Raw genomic sequence first — 21,989 nt, 5'->3', positions numbered from 1 at the left:
TAAACAAGAAACTTGATTTTATATTTATATTTCATAAAAAGTATTTTGTGAACTTTATAGTTTACATAAAGCTTTAAAAGTATTTCGTGAACTTTGTAATTTACAAAAAACTTTTAAATTTTTCGGTTGGATACATCTATAGTTCTAACGCCACGTAAATTATTTATAAAAATATTAAGATTTGTATGTAAGATAAAACTTTTATTTGGTTGTGAGTATTGTATAGTTTGAAGTTATGAACATTAGTTTATGTATTTTTAAAAAAAAAAATTTGTAAATTCAAAATTTCAGTATTGTCGTATTCAGGTTCAACTTTATTTTACGTTATATATATATGTTAAGAAAGTACTGCGTTACAAATGTAACTAAACTTAGGAAACTTTTTCCTAATTTTATAATTGTATGTTTTGATCATTTAAATAAATACATTATATTTATATGAAAGTTGAAATGTTGATATCAATTTTACTTGAACTCTTTTGAATTGACTATATAACTTCAACATGCAAGGCTAATGTATATAACACATGTATGTATATATATATATATATATTTATATATTTTTACCAACTTGTATTATAGTAACTAATAAATTAAGTTATCCGTTTATTCAATTCTACTATCCTAGTGGGGTTTTTAGGTCAGCCTTTCTTGAGTCCAAAGGAATTTTATGATGAAGAAAAAATAATCATAATAAATAAACAATTTTCCGTGGAAAAAAGTTGGTCAACATAACTATTGAATTCGTTGTCGTTTACTATTTTGGTGTCGTTTTCTGAGCCACCACCTTTTATTTTAGTCAAAGTGGCAAATAAAAAAAAAGCTGGTGAGTGTGCTTCAAGGAAACAGAGACTAATAATATATATATATATATGTTTTATACAAAATAACTTATTCTAAACTACCAGATTATAAAACACTATTTATTTTGACAATTTTTTTTTAATTTGGTTAATATTTTAGGATGGTGATTAATTCCAAGAGCCCTTTTCTGAAATTAAAATCATAGAACCAAACAAATAGATATGATATGAGACAAACAAAAACAAAGTTGTGAACAAAAAAAAAATACCACAATATAAATCATTAAATTAAAAGATTTTGAAGATATTGATTTTAAATTAATTTATTTGAAAATCTTTATAGAAAACTAAAATATATGTTTTTAAATATTTAATTGGCTATTAATTTTATGGAAATAATTGATTAGTTTGTTATGTGTAATGTTTTTTCTAAACAAACATCTAATTAAATTGGATCTCATTATTTAATATTTTTAATTGAGTTATTTGCGGTGAAAGTACCAAAATTATACGTTTGTAGTACTTAATTGTCCGTCTATGTTTTGGTGCAGTTTAGTACAGTCGTTAATTCTCACTGTTAAGTTCGAAAATGATACATAAGCAAAAGTATCAAATTAAAGAGATATTTACAGCGAAAGTACCATTTTAAAAGATGATTGTGGTAAAAGTACTCAATTAAAGAGATTTTTGCGGTGAAAGTACTAAAGTTATAATCGCATAAATTTCATATCATGTAGGTAAACTTAATGAGGAAACAAACAACTGTATTAAATTGCACCAAAACATGAACGAAATTTACTTTCGCCGCAAAAAAAAAAAAAACTTAAGTGCTACAAAACACAATAATTTATGTATTTTTGTCTCAAACATTCCTTTTTAATTTATAAAATCATATATAAACAAATGGAGTGATATATATAAATAAAATTTTAATTTTAGCTAGAAACCAAACTATATTTGGATGATTCCAATCATATCATAAATAATGAAAATCATCCAAATAATAAAATAGATAATATATATAAAAAAAAAACACATCAAATTCAAGATGATAAATAATAGAACAACTATACCAACATGGGTCACCCCACAAAGTAGGAATATATGTCAACCTTTTCCAATTGAAATTTTCTTCTTTTTTTTTTTTTCTTTCTTGTTTATAATAATTTCATTATATATAATTTATAAATATATTTATGTATACAGTGTGAAAATATCAGGTCTTCTAGAAGGACATAATAGTTATTTGAGCGGATCACATTTTGCCACGTGGCGTCTAATGCTGAGATGGATCATATTAACTCTTTATGATTTACTGTTATGGAAATTGCAGTTTTCTAATATTAATTTCTTTAATAGCTAATACTTCAGTATTAACTATTAGTTATAATATACCACAATGAAAAATAAAAACAAAATATATTTTACTTCTAGAAAGAAGTACGTGAAAACACACTAAAAATAGAAACCCCAAGAAAAAATCCAAACCCAAAAAAAAAAAAATCAAGACTATTTATTTATTTTGACAGAAAAATCAAACTATTATTAAAACAGCCAAAAATTGACCAAGAATTGTTAGTTTGTTGTCAATATATATAAATCATGTGATTTCTTCATCTTTTTCCAAACTTTTTATTTTATTTATATAAATAAATAAATGTGTTTTTTTTTAGTCTTTTTATTTTATTTTTAAAAAAAAAAACAGACTAGAGAAATTTATGCTATAAAAAGGCGAAACCCCATTCACGTTAACTCATAACTCGCCGAGTTGGAATATTCATACCAAGTTTGTGTGTTCCTTCTTCTTAATTTGACCAAATTTTTTGGTTCGATTTCTAAAACTGATCGAAGAGAAGGAAGAACAGGAGAAAGATCAGGCCATGGCGGGGGGAGAGAACAGTAGTGGTAATAATAATGAAGAGCCGTCGTCGCCACCATCAACGGCGGAACAAAACGACGTCGTGAAGGTGGAAAAGGTGTCGTTTTTGAAGCTCTTCACGTTCGCAGACCGGTTGGACATGGTGTTGATGGTGGTGGGGTCGGTTTGTGCGGTGGCGAATGGGCTGTCTCAGCCGCTCATGACTCTCGTCTTTGGCCAACTCATCAACACTTTCGGTTCCACCGATCAGTCCAATATTCTTCACGAAGTTTCTAAGGTACCTATTTATATATATAAATATACATATATATGTATATATTTCAATCAATAATGGTTTTCAATCTTTTCTTTACTTCTAAGTTTGGGAAGTTCTTGGTTTTTTTTTTTTTTTTTGTTCTGGGGTGGTGACGTGTTTGTGTTTGATTTGATATATATTACTTTCTTTTTTTCTATTTAAAAAAAAATTATGATCGAGTTTTTATTGCCAAAGCAATTATTGATTAATACGCAATGATAATGTTGAAGTTTTTAGGGTTTGATACAATGAATAATGGATCATCATCTTTTAAGCCAATGGTATTTTTTTTTCATATTAAATATATATACTGGGAGGTGATGTACAGCTCTTTCATTTTTTTTTTACAATATCGGAGCCTTCTTTTTTAATTGATATATGTAATCGCATTTTTTGTTAGATGAACGTGTACATTATAGTTATCTAGAAAATCGAGAAATTTTGAATAAATTATATTACCGAAAATTGGGTTCAAACAGCTTATTACTAGTTATTTTTTATACGTACGTGTAAAAGTTAATTCTTTGAAATTTGTTTTCGGTTCTATAAATTATTCGGAATTTCGTGATAATTTACAAAGCGTCTTAAATGATTACAATCGTACACAAATTAGCTACACCAGTATTATAAAAAAAGTTGATGCATATATGAGAAATGCTAAGAGGCACTGGTGCCCAACATCACAAGGAGGTGACATACCGTTATTAGTAGAATCTAATATCGGGTCTCACACATTTGACTTTAATAAAAATTATGGAGTGTCGCTAACCAACCATAAAGTATCAACTCATGTGGTGTTAGGCACCTTAAAGTATCAAATAAATACTGTATGTATATATATCTATTTTCTCTTGTTATTATCAATATACAATTATTTGCCAGAAATAGAACCTGGAATTTTGTAGAATAACTTACAAGTAAAGAAAAAATTTAAAGTAATGATCTAAATTTTTTTAGTCCCCACCACTGGTACTAGGAGGACCGTAAAAGAATTTAATGATGCATATATATCTACATCTCTATATCTATATCTATAACTATAAGGGTGAGTTAGTGAAGTAACCATAATGTAACGGTGGAAATAATAAAGCTTGCCTCTGCTATATTCCTCGTTCACTTTTATTTAATGGGTTCTGTTAAGGTTAGACTTTTAGATGTTATAAATATATCGGTTTTTGCCTTGTGAGATTCTTAGTTTTGGCTCATTAACTATTTGGATTTGTGTTTTGATAAATTACTTTATGGATCTTGTATTTTCTAAAATGGTTCAAATAAATTCTTAAACTCGATTTTGATCAAAGTTTTTTTTTTACTAAAATCACAAATAATTCATCAAACTAACAACTCAGAACAAAAATACAATCATTCTGCCTAAGAACTGTGTCGTTATATTCAATTTTTTATTCATCAAAATCAAGTTTTAGGGACCTATTTGAACTATTTTACAAAATACAGAATCTAAAAAATAATTTATCAGATTACAGAGCCTAAAAATATATAAACCCTAAATATATATATATATATATATTAATACATATTTATATAACGTTATTCATTAAACCATGCAATAATAACTTATTTATGTGCTTTTTCAGGTTTCGTTGAAATTTGTTTACTTGGCAATTGGGACTGGCATTGCTGCCTTTCTTCGTAAGTAACTGTAATTTTATATTGTTTTTACATTAGTTTAATTAATACATATTTTTAATGTTACATTAATAAAAAAAACATGTGTTTTTTTTAATAATGCAGAGGTTTCATGTTGGATGGTAACTGGAGAAAGACAAGCCACTCGTATTAGAGGTTTATACTTAAAAACTATACTCAGACAAGACATTGCCTTCTTTGATACCGAAACTACCACTGGAGAAGTCATTGGTAGAATGTCAGGGGACACCATTCTCATCCAAGAGGCCATGGGCGAAAAGGTCATTTTTCATTTTCACTATATTTTGTGTGTTTGTGTTTTTTTTTTTGATGAAACAACTAAATTAGTACATCTTTTTTTTGTCTATAGGTAGGGAAGTTCATACAACTCACTTCAACTTTCTTTGGTGGGTTTGTCATTGGCTTCATCAAAGGATGGCTTCTCACCCTTGTCTTGCTAGCCTGCATTCCTGTCATTGTCTTAGCCGGCGGTATCATGGCCTCGATGATGTCGAAAATGGCGAGCAGAGGACAGATTGCTTATGCAGATGCTGGCAATGTTGTTGAACAAACTGTTGGATCCATTAGAACGGTAATGTTAATAATTAGGGGGTGTTTGGTATGGGGTAAAGTAAAGGTGGTAATGAGAATCTAAGGATGTGATTGGTAGAGTATCTAAATCCAATTTTATCATTTTAAAAACTTGAAAATAGTAGGACCTACAAGAATAAGTGATTGGTAGGATGTTTTTTAAAATAAAATTCAAATTAGTATTCTAATTTTGTGTTATAAAATCAAAAACAATAAAATCACGTTTTCTCTGATTCCAAATCATTGTATCCTACAAATCTATCACTTTTTTATATTTTTAGATTTCATACCAATTACATATTCAGTTTTTTAAAACCCAAAAACAGTTTTCAGATACTGAGCCAATCACATTTTCAAAAACATATTTTTAACACACTTTTAAAATGCAATTTTTCAATCACGAACTAATTAGACTCTAAAATCCTTTTTATGTTTGGTTCAAATTTTAAAATGGTAAAGTTAATAATTTGTGTAGGCCCACATGTATTTTAAGGGCAAAGTAAACACTTTTGTACATTAGGGTTTAATATTAACTCCATCCTAAGCCCCTTCTCAATATTATGTTTTCTCGGTGAAATAATGATCTTGTATTAGTACTAATTTATTCTCTCTTTTGCCTCAAAAAGGTTGCATCTTTCACCGGAGAGAAGAAAGCTATTGAGAAGTACGACAAGAAGATTGAGATTGCATATAAGATGATGGCTCATCAAGGCTTGGCCTCAGGGATAGGACTTGGTGTGGTTTTGTGTATTGTGTTTGGGACTTATGGACTTGCTGTATGGTACGGATCAAAGTTGATCATTGAAAAGGGCTACAATGGTGGACAAGTTATAAATGTGATCTTTGCCATCATGACTGGTGGAATGTAAGTACATATGTACACATGTTTTTTTCTTGTGAGTTTCATCACTGTTTTTTTTTTTGTTTGTTTGACTAAACTTTGCTTTTTCTTTGGTTGATTGTACAGGTCTTTAGGACAGACATCTCCATGCTTGAATGCTTTTGCTTCAGGACAAGCTGCAGCCTACAAAATGTTCGAAACTATAAAAAGAAAGCCGAAAATCGATGCTTATGACACTGTTGGGACAGTGTTGGAAGACATAAGAGGTGAAATTGAGCTCAAAGATGTCTACTTTAGGTACCCTGCAAGGCCAGATGTTCAGATTTTTTCTGGCTTCTCTTTACATGTTGCGAGTGGGACGACTGCTGCCTTAGTTGGCCAAAGTGGGAGTGGAAAATCAACAGTGATCAGCTTGTTGGAAAGATTCTATGATCCTGATTCAGGACAAGTGCTTATAGATGGTGTTGATTTGAAGAATTTGCAGCTTAAATGGATAAGGGAGAAGATTGGACTAGTTAGCCAAGAACCTGTTCTGTTTGCAGCAACTTTAAGAGAAAATATAGCTTATGGGAAGGAAAATGCAACAGATGAGGAGATTAAAACAGCCATTGAGCTTGCTAATGCTGCTAAATTCATTAACAAACTTCCTCAGGTAAACACAGAAAAAACCCATCTCTTTGTTTCAAGTTATGTACTTTTCTTCTTTGAATTGTCTATTTTAAAAGTACTTTCAAAGCCATGCCAAACATGCCCATATGCATTTTTTTCTTGTTTCATGAAATCAAAACACTTGAAGGGAAAAGTTTTGAACTCTTGAACTTGTCTGCAGGGTTTGGATACACTGGCAGGAGAGCATGGAACACAGCTCTCTGGTGGACAAAAGCAGAGAATAGCAATTGCAAGAGCCATTTTGAAGAATCCAAGAATTCTTCTCCTTGATGAAGCAACAAGCGCGCTCGATACAGAATCCGAAAGGATTGTTCAAGAGGCATTGGAGAGAGTTATGCAGAATCGAACGACAGTGGTTGTTGCTCATCGTTTGACAACTATAAGGAATGCTGACTTGATAGCAGTGGTGCACCAAGGGAAGATTGTGGAGAGAGGTAAGGAAAAATGTTTAGAGTTTAGTGTTTTGTTCTTGTCTTTGTTGTTCCTTTCGAATTTTCCATGTTTTGATCACCAAATTTTGACTTAAACAGGTACTCATGATGAGTTGATATCTGATCCTGAAGGAGCTTACTCCCAACTGGTTCGCCTGCAACAAGGAGCTAATGAAGCAGAAGATGTCCATGGTTCTGAGATGGATAGAAACGGCATTAGTTTTGACCGCGAAAAGTCCATGACAAAGTCTAGCAGCATTAGATTATCATTGAGGAGATCCATTAGTAGAGGCTCTTCATCAAGCAGCCGCCGCTCTTTCGCTCTAGGCTTCGGTCTTCCTGGCCAGATTAGTATTCATGAGACTGAAGAAAAAGGTGAAGAGACTTATACAGAACAGGAGAACAAATCAAGAAGTGATCAAAAGGTTCCTCTCAGGAGGTTATTCAAGCTTAACAAGCCTGAGATACCGGTGTTGATTATTGGCTCCATGGCTGCAGCTGTTCATGGTGTTATTTTCCCAATCTTTGGCCTTTTACTCTCAAGTTCCATTGACATGTTCTTTAAACCGCCGAGCCAGCTACGAAAGGACTCAAGATTCTGGGCATTGATCTATTTAATCTTGGCTATAGTTGTTTTCGTGGTAGTTCCATTCCAGAATTTATTCTTCTCAATAGCTGGTGGAAAACTAATCCAGCGAATTCGTTCTCTAACTTTTGCCAAAGTTGTCCACCAAGAAATCAGCTGGTTTGATGACCCTGCTAATTCAAGGTGAGTTTTACAAGAAATTAGTTGGTTTATTTTTGAAGAATTCTTTTTTTTTTTACATTCTAAACCGTGATTGTGTTCACTGTTATGTAGTGGCGCTATTGGTGCGAGGTTGTCAACTGATGCTTCGACGGTTAAGGCTCTTGTTGGTGATGCATTGGCGCTAGTTGTTCAGAACATAGCGACAATCGTAGCAGGGCTAGTGATAGCTTTCACAGCAAACTGGATGTTAGCCTTGATAATTCTAGCAGTGTCTCCTATTATGATCCTCCAGGGAACCGTACAGACAAAGTTTATAAAAGGGTTCAGTGCTGATGCCAAGGTTATGTATGAAGAAGCTAGTCAAGTGGCGAACGATGCAGTGGGCGGGATCAGAACTGTGGCTTCGTTTTGTGCTGAAAAGAAGGTTATGGAGATGTACCAGAGGAAATGTGAGGGTCCTATGGCTCATGGAGTGAGGTTAGGACTAGTGAGTGGAGGAGGCTTTGGCTTCTCATTCTTTGCTATGTTCTGCATGAATGCATTCTGTTTCTACATTGGTGCTGTTCTTGTAGAACATGGAAAGGCAGAGTTTGGAGAGGTTTTCAAGGTAAAAAGATTGTGTTGATCTCTTCTTCTTTATGAGTTTTGCTATTATTTACTCTCTTACTAACATTGAAATTTTCATATCAGGTTTTCTTTGCTTTAACAATCTCAGCAATGGGGGTGTCACAAAGTAGTGCCTTGGCTCCTGACTCCACCAAAGCAAGAGATTCAGCAGCCTCAATATTCAAAATTCTCGACAGAAAGCCTGCCATCGATTTGAGCAGCGACGAAGGTGTAACCTTGCCAACCATAACAGGAGATATTGAACTTCAACATGTCAGTTTCAGATATGCAACGAGGCCAAATGTTGAAATCTTCAGAGACTTGTCTTTAACCATCCCATCTGGAAAGGTATAACCTTTTCTCTTTTCAATTTCATCAAACACTTCTCTTTTTCTTTTTCTTTTCCTAACTAACGAAAATCTTCAATCTGCAGACTGTAGCTTTAGTAGGAGAAAGTGGTAGTGGAAAGTCAACAGTTATCAGCTTGATTGAGAGATTCTATGACCCTCTTTCTGGTCAATTGACACTAGATGGAGTTGACATAAAAAAGTTCAAGCTAAGCTGGTTGAGGCAACAAATGGGGTTAGTGAGTCAAGAACCAATTCTGTTCAACGAGACGATTCGAGACAACATCGCCTATGGAAAACAAGGAGAAGTAACTGAGGAAGAGATCATATCAGCAACAAAATCAGCCAATGCTCACAACTTCATATCATCACTTCCTAATGGCTATGACACCTCAGTTGGAGAAAGAGGGACACAGTTATCAGGAGGACAAAAGCAAAGGATAGCCATAGCCAGAGCAATACTAAAGAACCCGAAAATCCTCTTGCTTGATGAAGCTACAAGTGCATTGGATGCAGAGTCAGAAAGGGTGGTTCAAGATGCCTTGGACAGAGTTATGGTGAACAGAACTACTGTTGTTGTTGCACACAGGCTCACCACCATCAAAGGTGCTGATATCATCGCCGTGGTGAAGAACGGTGTGATCGCTGAGAAGGGTCGCCATGAATCCTTGATAAAGATCCCTGATGGTGCCTATGCATCTTTGGTGGCTCTTCACATGACTTCCACTAGATGATGATAGTATTAAGAGTGTGTATTAGTTCAGAATTTTACTCTCCCAGCCAAGATCATGGGGGCACACTGTTTTAGTTCGTATAACAGAGACAGACAAAACAAAATGTTAACATAACGAAAGTGTTGTTAGATTATACAATGGCTGTTGTTTATTATTATTATTTTTTTTAAATGTATTATTTTTTTGCTATCCTATCAAATCATTACTCATTCATTTTGAAACATAAAAATATAATTTGGTAACCATCAAATAATGAAAAAAAAATTATTCAGAGAAAAGTAAATTACAGGTATGAAAATTAAAAAGCAAAAATTTTTGTTTTGAAACACCATCCAAAGAAAAAACCTTTTCCACATTTTTCCAGGACTGATCTGGATTTCATCTAGGCAAGTGTCTTCAAATATAGTCCAAAAAGAATGAATGTATACAAGAAAGAATATACACATACACATACATGTTCTGTAAACTTGAATTGAAATGGAGGCCAAAAAAATGAATCTAAACAACATTGGGACTAGAAAGAACAAATCAATAAGCTTCAGTCGGAAGTCTCTGGCGCTTCTCGACATACCCAGATGGGAACCACCCAGCCTTGCCTTTGCACTCTCCTTCCGACCAGCCAGACGGAGTCACCTGAAAAAGGGAGAGAAATTAACAATCTTTCTTAGCATCTGCTCAAATCATGGCTTATTTGCTTTGACTTAACCTAATTTTGTTATCAGCTGAGATGTAGATGTGACAATAGGTTTGGTTCCTTGGCTATTGTGGCATTTCAAAAGAAAATTTAATACGAACGGCAAAAACAAAAGATTTTTGACACAGGAAAGTGACAAGGATGAAACAATAAGAAAGAAAGATAAGGATGGGAATTTCCTTCCATTGGTGACTCTTTACGAAAGCTTGGTTCAACAATAATAGATGTCAAAGTAGGAAAAATGATTTATTCCAAAATTAAACCAAGCATCGCGAAAAGGAAATAAAAGAATACCTTTCGCACAACAACATAGTCACCAACTGATAAGCTCAACTCTTTCTCTGATGCAGCAGTGAAAGAATGCACCGCCTGCAAGATTTGGGCAAGAAAGTTCTTTAAGATATAATTAGTACAAGTAGAGAAGCTCTAATTATAACTTATTTTCTAAATTCCTCTAACTTCTCAATAAATATCAATATGTTGAACCTTTTCTCCTCATTACACGTTCATACTTTCTTCTAATATTCTAATAAAATATCAACGTGTTTCTTATTTGTCCTAAAACCCAAAAAAGTTCAGTTTGTCAACTTTGGCCAACACATATGTCCAGGTAAATAAGCCTACAGTTGAATTGCTAGTATAAAAACTCATGTAGAGCATTATAATTAAATTTCTAACAAGCATCATCTATAAACTATAGCACTATATTTAAATTTGTATCTACCAAAGCAGTTGTTGGTGTAATACTTTTGAATGACTACAACGAAGCAAAAGGTCATCTAATTGTCCATGCATGTTTTGTAATGTGATACAATTAACAAGTTCAGAATAGAAAACATACTTCAGCCAAGAAGTATGTCTTGTCAGAGAAACTATCTGATGGAATCACAGGAGGAGCCGACTCTTTATGCTGTTTCTCTACCACCATCTGAGAAAATTTTCATGCCAAGTTAAAAGCTTGAATAGGCAGATATAAAGTAGTTTTTCTTTTGCAAACAACGTAAAGTAGAACTAACCTCAGCTTCGACATCACCAAGAATAGAAGCGATTCTCAGGTGATAATTCTTTTCTCCTTCAACCTTCATAAGGGTGAGTAAACATTGTTGTTAAGGTGAATTCCAGAACCATTAAAAATTTCAACCTAAAAATTTATTCCTAAAATCATGTGCACACAAACCAGTGCAACAAGTCTTTGGAAAGTCAGTCTCTGCTGCTGCGATTCAACAGCAGCCAATGCAGCTGAAGCTTCTTTACCAAGAACTGCCATGTTTGCCTTTAGTTCTTGCATTTTTGCCTCCGCTGCATGCAGCTTTGCAACATTTTCAGGAATAGGCGCTTCCCTTACCCTTGCTTGTCTTCTGGAAACCTCAGTTGCCTGTTAGCTTTTAATGGTCAATATGAATATGAGTTCTTAAAGTATAAAGGAAAAAAATGATTAGTTTTAAACATGGTCAGGAACTAATATACAGAAATGTCAACTTTCTTTCTGATACCTGTGCCTCTGCTTCCTGTCTCATTCGACTATAACGTTGAGCAAGATGGCGAGCATCTTCAAGAGGAACCCCCATGACCATGGCTCTCAGTGGATCTAAAACCTGGAAGCATACAGAACATAGGCTCAAGTTTCTGTACTAAAATTAATTTGATAGAAAATGAACTATTATCTTATCATTCAGAATACATTGCATTCATATTACATTAGGAAGTAGCGAACCTTCATAAGTATTAAAAGTGTAATCAAGTTCATAGAAAGAAAAAACAACACCACCACCAGCCACTAAAAAATAATGTAATAACGAGGATGCAAATAGTTTTCTGTTTTCATCCCAGAGTAATTTTAATCAATTAGAATGTATTAGAAATTATAAACCAACAAACAAGTAAACCGAAATGTTTAATTACAGTCAGTAATATAATTTTCTGATAAGTGAACCTGTATAGAAAGCAGCTTGTTAAATTCTTCTTGTTCTTTTTCCACATGCTTGCGAGCATCACCATATATAGATGCAGCTTTTGCTAATATGTAGTCATCGATGTTTTCAGATCCATATTTACAACAATCCTCAGACAGTTTGGTTCCTGATTACCATAAAAATGATAAGAAATAACTACGATAAATCAATGTATGAATCATATTCCATATAAACTAGAAAATTTCACTCATTACAGTCCATCTTTAACCTGTTTCCATATGCTTCATTCCTATGGCTGTCAAGGATTCTGCTGCTCTTACAAGTTCTTTCTGAAAATCCTGGAAAACAACAATGAAATTCAACATGGATTAGAATATAAAAAGAAAGCATACATACTAACCAAGAATTTTCATATTAGAAGTAGTGCAGTATAAACTTTTTAGCTTAGAATAGGAGAATGAATAATAACAACGCACACAGAGTAATGTCCCTCTGTTTTCAGAGCTAAATTCAGATAACTTTTTCTTCAATCACAATTTTTTGAAAGAAAAAAAACTTAAAACACTCCAGAGACAGTGTTAAGGCAGTAAACAACTTGGAGAGTTAGTTACTCGAGTGTCTCTATTTGTTTAGTTAGTTCCTATATAATTCAGTTGAAGTTTATTACTCATAATTGTTGTACACAGAACTCTATATATAGCTCTCTCGTATTAATTCTAAACTAAGCTGGCATACTACAGACTATTTTGTTCCGATTCTTTCTTTCCTCTTTCTATTTATTTTTATCTTTCTTTCCCATCTTCACTCAGCTTCACAGGGAAGAAAATTTAATAGACAGTAGAAAAAACATCTTACCAATACAAATAAGTGGCACTGTACTACAGCCCTTCTCATTTATTGCAAAGCAATAACAGCATGCACCTCGTCATACTATGGCGTATAGAGTTATACTAACATGGAACACTTATGTCTAACAAAAATTTCTTTGAAAAACAAATGGTTCTCCATTCTTCATGATCTAGAATATGGAATTATCTTTTTCCATTCAAGTTTTTTATTACCTTTAAACAAGGAAACATTATACAAAAATAGAAATTACAACACCTTAAGAATATTTCAGAAAAACCTATGCAGAAATATTTTTTCAGTAATCAGTACTTTCATAGCACTAAGTAAAGTTTAGTAAACAACCAGCAACATCCTTTTTATATACACTTCCTATTTTTCAAAATCCCAGATCTCACAAGTAGAGAAGCTTCAAATTTATGATTCATCGTCAACCTCAGATAGTTTGATTACCACTACAAAACTCTACAACATTTCAACCTTTATAATATCTAAACTACTAATTCCACTAACAGTAGTACTTTAAAAGCTAAACCTAAAAACATCAAAATCAAACTGTAATAGAAAAGCAAAACCATATAATAATACCTTTCCTGAACGAGTAGATCTATAAAGTTTCTCTAGTTGTTGATGTCTCTGCAATTCAATCTCATCTATCACCATTACATCTGAGCTTTCATAACCAGTCCCACTAAATTGCTTTATCACAGCCTGAAATTTGAACAAAATATATTATACATCACATATATATAGCATACCCAAAAAATAAAATGCAAGTGTTATATGACCTAAGATCATGCAACAATACAATAAAATCTTCATCTTTAAACCTAATGGGAGAAATTGAAGTTGTCAATTTCATGGAATATTGAATTTGATAGAAACCATTACATCAATAACTCTAGATTTACTAACAACAATACTCTCCACAAAACAACTCGTACATATAAGAATTATGATAGATCTTAATCTTGTCAATGCATATCAAGAATATAAAAAGAATCCCTATTTCGATAAATTCAGTTCAATTATATCAAAATCTTCAGTCTCTTCTCCCAAAATTAACAAAACAAAATCCAGATCCCAAAACCAACAGAGCACTAACTAAGTTAACCATTTTACGATGGAATTCAGAACTAAAAAAAAAAACAAGAAGCACAGAAATGAAAAATCTCAACAGTTCTAATTTAGCAATTTTGCACATTTTCTCGGGAACCAAACAAACAAAGAAGAAACCAAAGGTTTCATATAATTGACTTCAACAAAAAAAAAAAAATCAAATTCAAAAATCACCTGCTGTTGCTTGGCAACTTGTTCTCTGAGCTTACTGGCTTGTTTGCGCAGAGCATCCATGGTTGTCGTTGTTGTTGTTCTTCTTCTTCTGATTCTAGTTCAAGCTCTGGTTCGAGTGAAGCTAGTCTCTGGAGTTGTAAAGGTTTTGGGATCTGAAAGATGGAGTAGCGTTACTACGATAGGGATCAGCAGCATGTGTTTACAGCTTATTCAGCTATTCGTTTTTCCTTGCTATCACCGACCATGGAAGCAAAACTCTATTGTCCTGATTAGGAGAGTATAGTGGGCCTTATTCGTTTTATGGGCCGAGCCCAAATTCTCTAGTAAACTCTCTGATTTCTTTTTCTTTTTCAATTTTACACAACTTTTTTACAAAAATAATAAAATTGCACATTTATATAAAAAATGGTGGTGCACCCACATTAATGGATAGTAATGAGTTATAGTCACACTAATTTGTGGTGTTGAAAAATTATGTGCCACACTAAATTTTCTTAGTCACTTTTTGGCATAATTCAATTGTGAATTGGTAAAATATTTTTGTAAATTTGTGTTACAAGAGTACATTATAAAATATTTCTGTAAATTTGTGTTACAATAATACATCAAATGTGAATATTTATCTTTAAAAAAAAATTGTGAATATTTATTTGCTAAAAATGAAGATGAGATGAATCAAAAATTAGAATTATCATATGAGGTAAATGAGAAGTTGAAAATTAAGAAATTTTGGAGTCCCATATGGAAAGTGAAGTTCTATCTCTAACACTTTCAAGTCTATACAAGAAGAATACTTCATTTTTATTAGTCACACAAATTTTAATAATAAAACCAAAAAAATATTATCTTCATAAACAATACATTATGGAACAGTGTTAAAATGTTTAAAATTTGCAATAGTTTCTACCTATACAGCAAAACAAATACAATAGTTAGTGAAGTCTACATCATTATAAAGGAGTGGTCTTTCCCCCCTTAAATTGTAATATGGTATCAAGAAGCAAATTCGACTTTCGTTCTTGACCTTAGCCTTGTGATGTCTTATATTTCCACAAATTTTGTCTTATATTTCCACAAATTTCCTGAGTCGGCTTCGACTTTGTGGTATTTTATCAAATATTCACGTTCGGTTATGTTGTATCTAAAGTTGTTCATAATGTCCACACTTTCAGGCTCAAACGTGAGAGAACATATTAGATGTGAAAAAAATCACACATAAAAAATATATAGGAACAACAATTTCATTATAAAGGAAAAAATTACTCCACTTAACACCAAAAGGGTTTAAGATGGAACCCGAATCCTAATCCTAGTAGTCTTTTCCCCCTCAAATTGTAATAAAGTCTAAGTAGTTTAGAGCAGTTAAAAAAATTACTTACAAGCTCAACTCTAGCTCCATCCTTCTCAAGAGTATTTTAAAAAAATTATTTCAGGAATGACTTCATATATGAAAGTGAATATCTTCAAATACAGATCATTACATGGCTAAAAAAAACATTAAAATAAAGAGCACATCAAAAAAATTTATAACACAACTAGTATCTCAGTCACAAGTCATAACAAGAGTTTCACAAAGTTGAGAGTTGGCATTAATCTTTGAGATCCAATCTTACTATGATTTCATCATTCTTATTTGAAATCAGCATAGTGATGATGATGAAAAAGAAGAAAACAAATGAGCACACTAATTATTGATCTTTCTCTCATTGGAAATAAGGGCTCATAACAACAGAGTCAAAGACCTTATTAAGAATGACAATAATAAAATATCAAAAGCATTACTCAAATGTAACTTCATAATTATATGTAATTGACATTGACAAAGCCAACTTAGAATAAAAACTATCTTTCTCATTCTATTTTTGGTCTTAAATTGATCATGAAATGAAGTAATGAACTTATTTCATTATCTCAAATTTAGTCCAAAGTAATATCACAAAAGCCTCACCAGTCATGAAAATCAGAGTTAAGAGCCAAAAAAAGAAAAATATAGAAGATGTGTTTGTTTTGAGTAGTTGAGTTGCCTAGGAAAGTGTAAAGGGACTTAGGATAGAGGTAATATTAAACTCTTGTATACAAAAGAGTTCACTTTACCCATAAAATACATGTGAGACCTACACAAATTATTAACTTTACCCCTTTAAAATTTGAACCAAACATATGAAAGGATTTAGATTCGCATTCTCACATTTATTTTATCCCATACCAAACACCCCAAAAAGAAATATAAGAAGCAAAATAATGCACCATATTCAATACATATCAGAGTAGTAGAAGTTGGTTACGCAATAAGTTTTAGAGAGTTAGTTGCAATGAGTTAGTGGTTGTTTTGTTATAACCAACTGTAACAACTTGTTACTATTTCTGGCTACTTGTAACTTGTATATAAACTTTCTTGTATCAATTCATTCGATTCATTCAATACAGAATCAATTTCATTCTTTTCTTCTTCTCATATTTTTATCTTATTTTCCTATTAATACAAGAAGGCTTAAGAATAAAATGAAAAAAAATGAGCTTGTAGAGTCTACTCTTGTATTTTTTGGTAAGAGTACCTATATCATGTCCAATTTTTTGGTTATATATGTACTGTTTTTTTTTCACATAATGGGGTCACTTCCTTTTCTTGTCCTAATTTCTGGGGACCTGAAATCTTTTAGACCAATTCTAATGGGTCACTTTGTTGACTAGATTGTTTAGCCTAAAAATAAAAGGGAAAAGTTGAGAAGTACCCATTTTTAGGGGTAGTTAACTAAAATTAGACACTAAATATATTTAGTTGAATTTTACCCATTATTATCATGAGATTTTCCCAATTACCCTTATTTGAGCACATGATTTTAAGTGTTGTTGTAATGTGTATTATATGTGTCATATTAGAGTTAAATTGGAAATACATTCTAATTGTAGTGTGTTTAAGAAGAAAAAAAAACATGTAATTAAAGGGGTATAATGGGTACATCAATTGAAGATTTGGGTACTAAAATAAAAGTTAAAAATAGTGGGTAAAAATTAAAGTGTATCATTTAAAATGGGTACAAGATCTAATTTCCACAAAATAAAATGCTTCCTTTTTATCTTAAATCTTGAAATTGTTATCCTCTAACCAAGTACAGGTCAGATCATTTTTAAGGCCAAAGTTTTCTTCTTCTAGTTCAAGCTCTGGTCCGAAAGAAGTGTATAGTGGGCCTTATTAGTTTTGGACCAAGCCCAAAGTTTCATGGAAACTCTCAAAGCTCAGTTTGGTTTCTCCTTACTTTTCAATTTTATACAACTTTTTAAAAAATAATGATATTTGCACATTTATATATAAAATGACATAAATAACTTTGGTATGTTAAGACAACAATTTCATTGAAAAGTGAATCATATATCATTGTTGTTTTAATTTTAACAACTGTAGAGACATTCATCGTTCCTCGATCAGATATAATCTAAATCTCCAAAATTGTTATTAACCATGATTAAAATGGTAGTTTAGGCAAATTTGAATCAAAACCACGTATTAAACTAAACAAAACATTTTCTACAAATGTAATTTTCTTCCTAAGACATAGTTTGTTGACTCATTTTTTATTAACTTTTTATTTTATTTTTAATCTTAGTATCTATATGATTAATTGTGTTAATCCAGGAAAGATTTAGAATAAAAAAATAAAAAAACAAGAGTCAATATTAATGTATTAAAGCCTTAAAATTAAATATTAGAAAATATAAAATAAAATAAATTGACCCGAGTGGAGGACCGCATTCCAAGACAATAATGGTGAAAAGGTTTTTGGCGTAGTTTCCAAAGTTTCGGTATCTTTGCATTTTAGTCCATAATTTCTTTAATTTTTATTATTATACCCCAAATTTTCAGTTTGTCTGCAGAATCCATCCACCGAGTCATACTACAATTTTTTTTATATGAGACACAACCAAAATCAATTTTAATATAAAAAATTGATTTGATTAGTTATGTGCTTTGTCACGTGACCTTTGAAAAAAAAATAAGTACAACTGCTAAAAAAATTAATTATAATATAATTAGGAAATTAAAAAATAATGTATATATCATGTTGCTTGATATGGTTTATTAAACTCCAAATGGCATGTGATTTCATGAATTTATTTATATTTATAATATGATGGTTTTTAGACTCATTAAAAAAATACTTTAGAATCCCTTCTTCGATGTTTTTTTAGAGTAATTATATATATATATATATTTTAAATTGAGTGATGTATCTACTGTCCTTGTTAGAAGCAACTATAGAAAAATAATAATAATAATTGACCAAAATTAATTAGTACTAACATATGTGAGATTTGATTTTTGTTTTTCTTAAAGGTCCTCAAATGAATTATTGTTTAAATTTGCATAAATGACCTTATTGTTATTATTAGGATAAGAATATAGGACAATTCTTATATAGAGGTTTTACTTTAAGCTTTATCAGTTGGACTCTTCAGTATTCTCGACCCGTGAATAGTTTTCGAACCGTGTATATTGTAGTTGTATAGAACATCTTGAAAATTTTCATAAAATTTTGAATAATTTACAGTACCGAAAACTATGTTCAAACATGTTGCTTTCCACGTGCATAAAAAAAATTAGTCATGCGTGCAACATACTTGAACTTAATTTTTAGTACTGTAAACTATTCAGAATTTTCCAAAAATTTGTAGAATACTTTAAATAGCTATAATATATATACAGTCATAAAAAAAAATCGCGCCAAAAAACTATTCACAGATTAAGAACAATAAAAGACTCACACTTAAAGTAAAACTCTGTACAAAAATTATTCAAAGAATATATATCAATCTTCTCATGCAACAACAAAAGAATATTTACCATATTAAAATTAGTAGTAACAAAAATATAATATTCTAAATTAGATTAACCTCGTAAAAATTTGCCATTTTCAAAGTTGATGTAGTACTATATTCCTTTTCAAAAAGAAAAGTTGATAATAATGATATTACTCATAGAATCACTCTAAATATATGTCATCAATACCCAAATCTTTTAATGATTTATTTAGGTTTTCTTTATTATTTTAAGCAGAAATAGCAAATTTGCCTTTGCATTATTGCTTAATTTTACTCATATATTTCTTTACCTTACAAAAATACATTTTTAACTATTATTTTTGCAAAGATGGCATCTAGTATTTTATGATAACAGATTATTGACCTAGTTCATCATACTTGAATCACTATAACTTTTTGGAATATATTTTATTCCATTATGGTATTTTATTCCATTATGGTTACCAACTCCAATAATAAATATATTTTTTTAATTTATACAATTATTAACGGGGTTAATTAATAGTTGCACTAAATGTATCTCCAACCCATAACACCATATATGGTGTTGCACCAATACTAAAACTAGAGAATCTTAGCACCATATTTTTTTTTCATTCCGACTACAACACCAAAACTTATATCAAAAAGTATATTTTTTATTATTATATTATTTTTAAAAAACATATAATTATAATATATATACATTTAACAAGTTTTATTAGTATTATATTAAGTAAAAAAAATATACTAAATAATTTTTAGCCGTCATTTACAATGCTACCTCAAATTTGAGGAACTACTGTAGATAACAACATATATAGTATATAATTTACCGCCTAATTGGAATGATATTTGATATAAAATCACCTCAAATTTGATGTTATCCACTTTCGTTGGAGTTGGCCTAAAGTAAAGATGATGTAAGTGACTGAAAATATGACGAGTTACATCAATAATCCATAGAATAAAGAAGAAAAAAAGATGAAAATATAATAGAATTATTAGCTACAAAGATTTTGCTAGTTATTTTTTAAAATCAAAAGAAAAATAATGTATTTATTTATAGACTAGAGCACTTCCATTGGACTCCCCAAAAATCCACTCAACCGACATAGACTCGTACAAAAGTTCTTTAAACCAAAGTTTTCAATCTAACAAATGTTGAAATTGGGCAACCAGTCAAGAAGTCAACAATTCCTCTAATTGAATCTTTTGCACCAAAAATGTCAACATTCCTCGATTCTACTTACAAGCTTCATTTCACATAAAAAATGGTCAATGGCCACATATAAGATGTTATTATCATCATCTTATTGTCTCCTCTAAATGATCCCTATTTGGTATATAAAAAATTATCAAGTTTATTAGGTCTTGAATTACTGGAACAAATATTTGGATCGATGTAGATAGAATGCGAGATATGGCTCATGGGAATCAGAATTATGAGATTCCATCTAAAAATAATTGATTATTAGTGGAGTAATCTATATTCGTATAAATAACTCAATATTTTTATACATGTTCCATATAGAACACCATACTCCAATAAAGTTTAACACTTGATTTATTCTCATATACCTAACACCACAAGAGGTGACACTGTATAATTGGTTAGCGATACCCTATAATAATTGCTAAATTCAAATGTGTGGGATCCGATATTGAATTTCACCAATAACAGTATGCCGTTTTCTTGTGGTGTTGGACACCTGCTAATACCCGTATTAACTAAAGAGCAATGGACCAAAAATATGTTGCCTAAACAACAAAAACAATACTAAGAAAATGGAATACAACTCCATAATGTGTTTCCTAGTAGGAAGACAATCTCGTACGTGTGGCACATTTGAAGAGATGCTTATCATACCCCAAAAGTTACTTCTATATGAATACTTAGCTTTGAACAGCATCTACGTACTCACCACACACGTCACACTCCACACCAATTCACATAAGAGAGGCAAATTTATATCCTTGAATGCATGGAATCCCATATCACCATATAGTGCTTGAGTAGGCTAATAGAAACCCAAGAACACAATGCTAAAATCCATTCCACCAAACTCTCTTAATCATTTTAGCAAACCCCCACACACACATAATTCGGGACGAGAAAGTAGACAGAATAGAAGATAAGTGACGTTTTATTGGAGAGAATAAAAATAAATGAATAAGAAGAGAATTGAATAAAAATTAGAATAATGATATGTAGACTAAAATTATGCACCAAAATATTACACCAACTGGCGTGACACTATTTTTAAATGAAATTGGCACGTCGGTTGGTGTAATATTTTAGTGGACATATCATTACTCTAAAAATTAATATGAATAAAAAAATTGATAAGAAATTATTATATATTTTTTTTCAGTTTTACACTAAAATGATATTTTCTCTTATTTTAAAATGAAATAATCACTTCTAATACTCTAAAATACAACAAATCACACTAATGGAATAAAAATTGATTTATTTCTTGTAGTGTTTTAGATAATTTGGTAGCATTATTTTGTGTGTCCAACCTTTTCTTTTTCAACAAAAAAAAGTACAATACAAAAGTCAAAACACAATACCATCAATGCCCTTTTATAAAGAAAACACAATACTATCAAAATTTCAAGCAAACATAATTAGCTATTGAATATAAAATGAGCGGTTCATAATTTAGACCATATCCAATTTGAAAAAACTAACATAGAAATGACTACTATTAGTTATGCCTACCAAAGTCACATAATTATTAATTATGTAACTTTAAAGAGTCATAACCAAGTGACTTTTGTTCACACCTCGCCTCATCATCACTTCTATTAATAATTATTTTCTTTGGAAAAGTATTAATCAACTTTAT

General features: G+C 31.2%; 2 protein-coding genes across 2 annotated transcripts; one reads left to right on the top strand and one right to left on the bottom strand.

Moving 5' to 3' along the window:
• Nucleotides 1-2,558: 2,558 nt before the first annotated feature.
• Nucleotides 2,559-9,745, top strand: LOC133802427 (ABC transporter B family member 9). The gene is made up of 11 exons (XM_062240725.1): nucleotides 2,559-2,959; nucleotides 4,573-4,627; nucleotides 4,730-4,905; nucleotides 4,995-5,216; nucleotides 5,842-6,080; nucleotides 6,183-6,708; nucleotides 6,886-7,159; nucleotides 7,256-7,925; nucleotides 8,016-8,511; nucleotides 8,595-8,858; nucleotides 8,944-9,745. Exons 1-11 carry the CDS (start codon nucleotides 2,684-2,686, stop codon nucleotides 9,589-9,591), a joined length of 3,846 nt encoding a protein of 1,281 aa, XP_062096709.1. The 5' UTR covers nucleotides 2,559-2,683; the 3' UTR covers nucleotides 9,592-9,745.
• A 96-nt stretch (nucleotides 9,746-9,841) lies between these two features.
• Nucleotides 9,842-14,584, bottom strand: LOC133802434 (SH3 domain-containing protein 3). Its single transcript, XM_062240732.1, has 10 exons — nucleotides 14,338-14,584; nucleotides 13,633-13,755; nucleotides 12,467-12,536; nucleotides 12,219-12,364; nucleotides 11,779-11,880; nucleotides 11,463-11,660; nucleotides 11,302-11,364; nucleotides 11,127-11,213; nucleotides 10,580-10,654; nucleotides 9,842-10,224 (listed from the first exon to the last, which is right to left on the bottom strand). Exons 1-10 carry the CDS (start codon nucleotides 14,395-14,397, stop codon nucleotides 10,120-10,122), a joined length of 1,029 nt encoding a protein of 342 aa, XP_062096716.1. The 5' UTR covers nucleotides 14,398-14,584; the 3' UTR covers nucleotides 9,842-10,119.
• Between the last annotated feature and the right edge of the window lie 7,405 nt (nucleotides 14,585-21,989).

Source organism: Humulus lupulus, chromosome 9 (genome assembly GCF_963169125.1).
Source record: "Humulus lupulus chromosome 9, drHumLupu1.1, whole genome shotgun sequence".
In the NCBI taxonomy this organism is placed as follows: domain Eukaryota; kingdom Viridiplantae; phylum Streptophyta; class Magnoliopsida; order Rosales; family Cannabaceae; genus Humulus; species Humulus lupulus.
The sequence above is the reverse complement of the archived record's forward strand: the minus strand, read 5'-3'. Positions and strand labels throughout refer to the sequence as shown.

What these genes read in the sequence shown, in the direction of transcription:
- LOC133802427 (XM_062240725.1), top strand. Translation starts at nt 2,684, where the DNA reads ATGGCGGGGGGAGAGAACAGTAGTGGTAATAATAATGAAGAGCCGTCG. An exon ending in AAGAGGCCATGGGCGAAAAG is followed by an intron (nt 4,906 to 4,994) that starts GTCATTTTTCAT and finishes TTTTGTCTATAG; the next exon opens with GTAGGGAAGTTCATACAACT. An exon ending in GCCATCATGACTGGTGGAAT is followed by an intron (nt 6,081 to 6,182) that starts GTAAGTACATAT and finishes TTGATTGTACAG; the next exon opens with GTCTTTAGGACAGACATCTC.
- LOC133802434 (XM_062240732.1), bottom strand. Translation starts at nt 14,397, where the DNA reads ATGGATGCTCTGCGCAAACAAGCCAGTAAGCTCAGAGAACAAGTTGCC. An exon ending in GATCTACTCGTTCAGGAAAG is followed by an intron (nt 12,537 to 13,632) that starts GTATTATTATAT and finishes GTTGTTTTCCAG; the next exon opens with GATTTTCAGAAAGAACTTGT. An exon ending in AGACATACTTCTTGGCTGAA is followed by an intron (nt 10,655 to 11,126) that starts GTATGTTTTCTA and finishes CAAATCTTGCAG; the next exon opens with GCGGTGCATTCTTTCACTGC.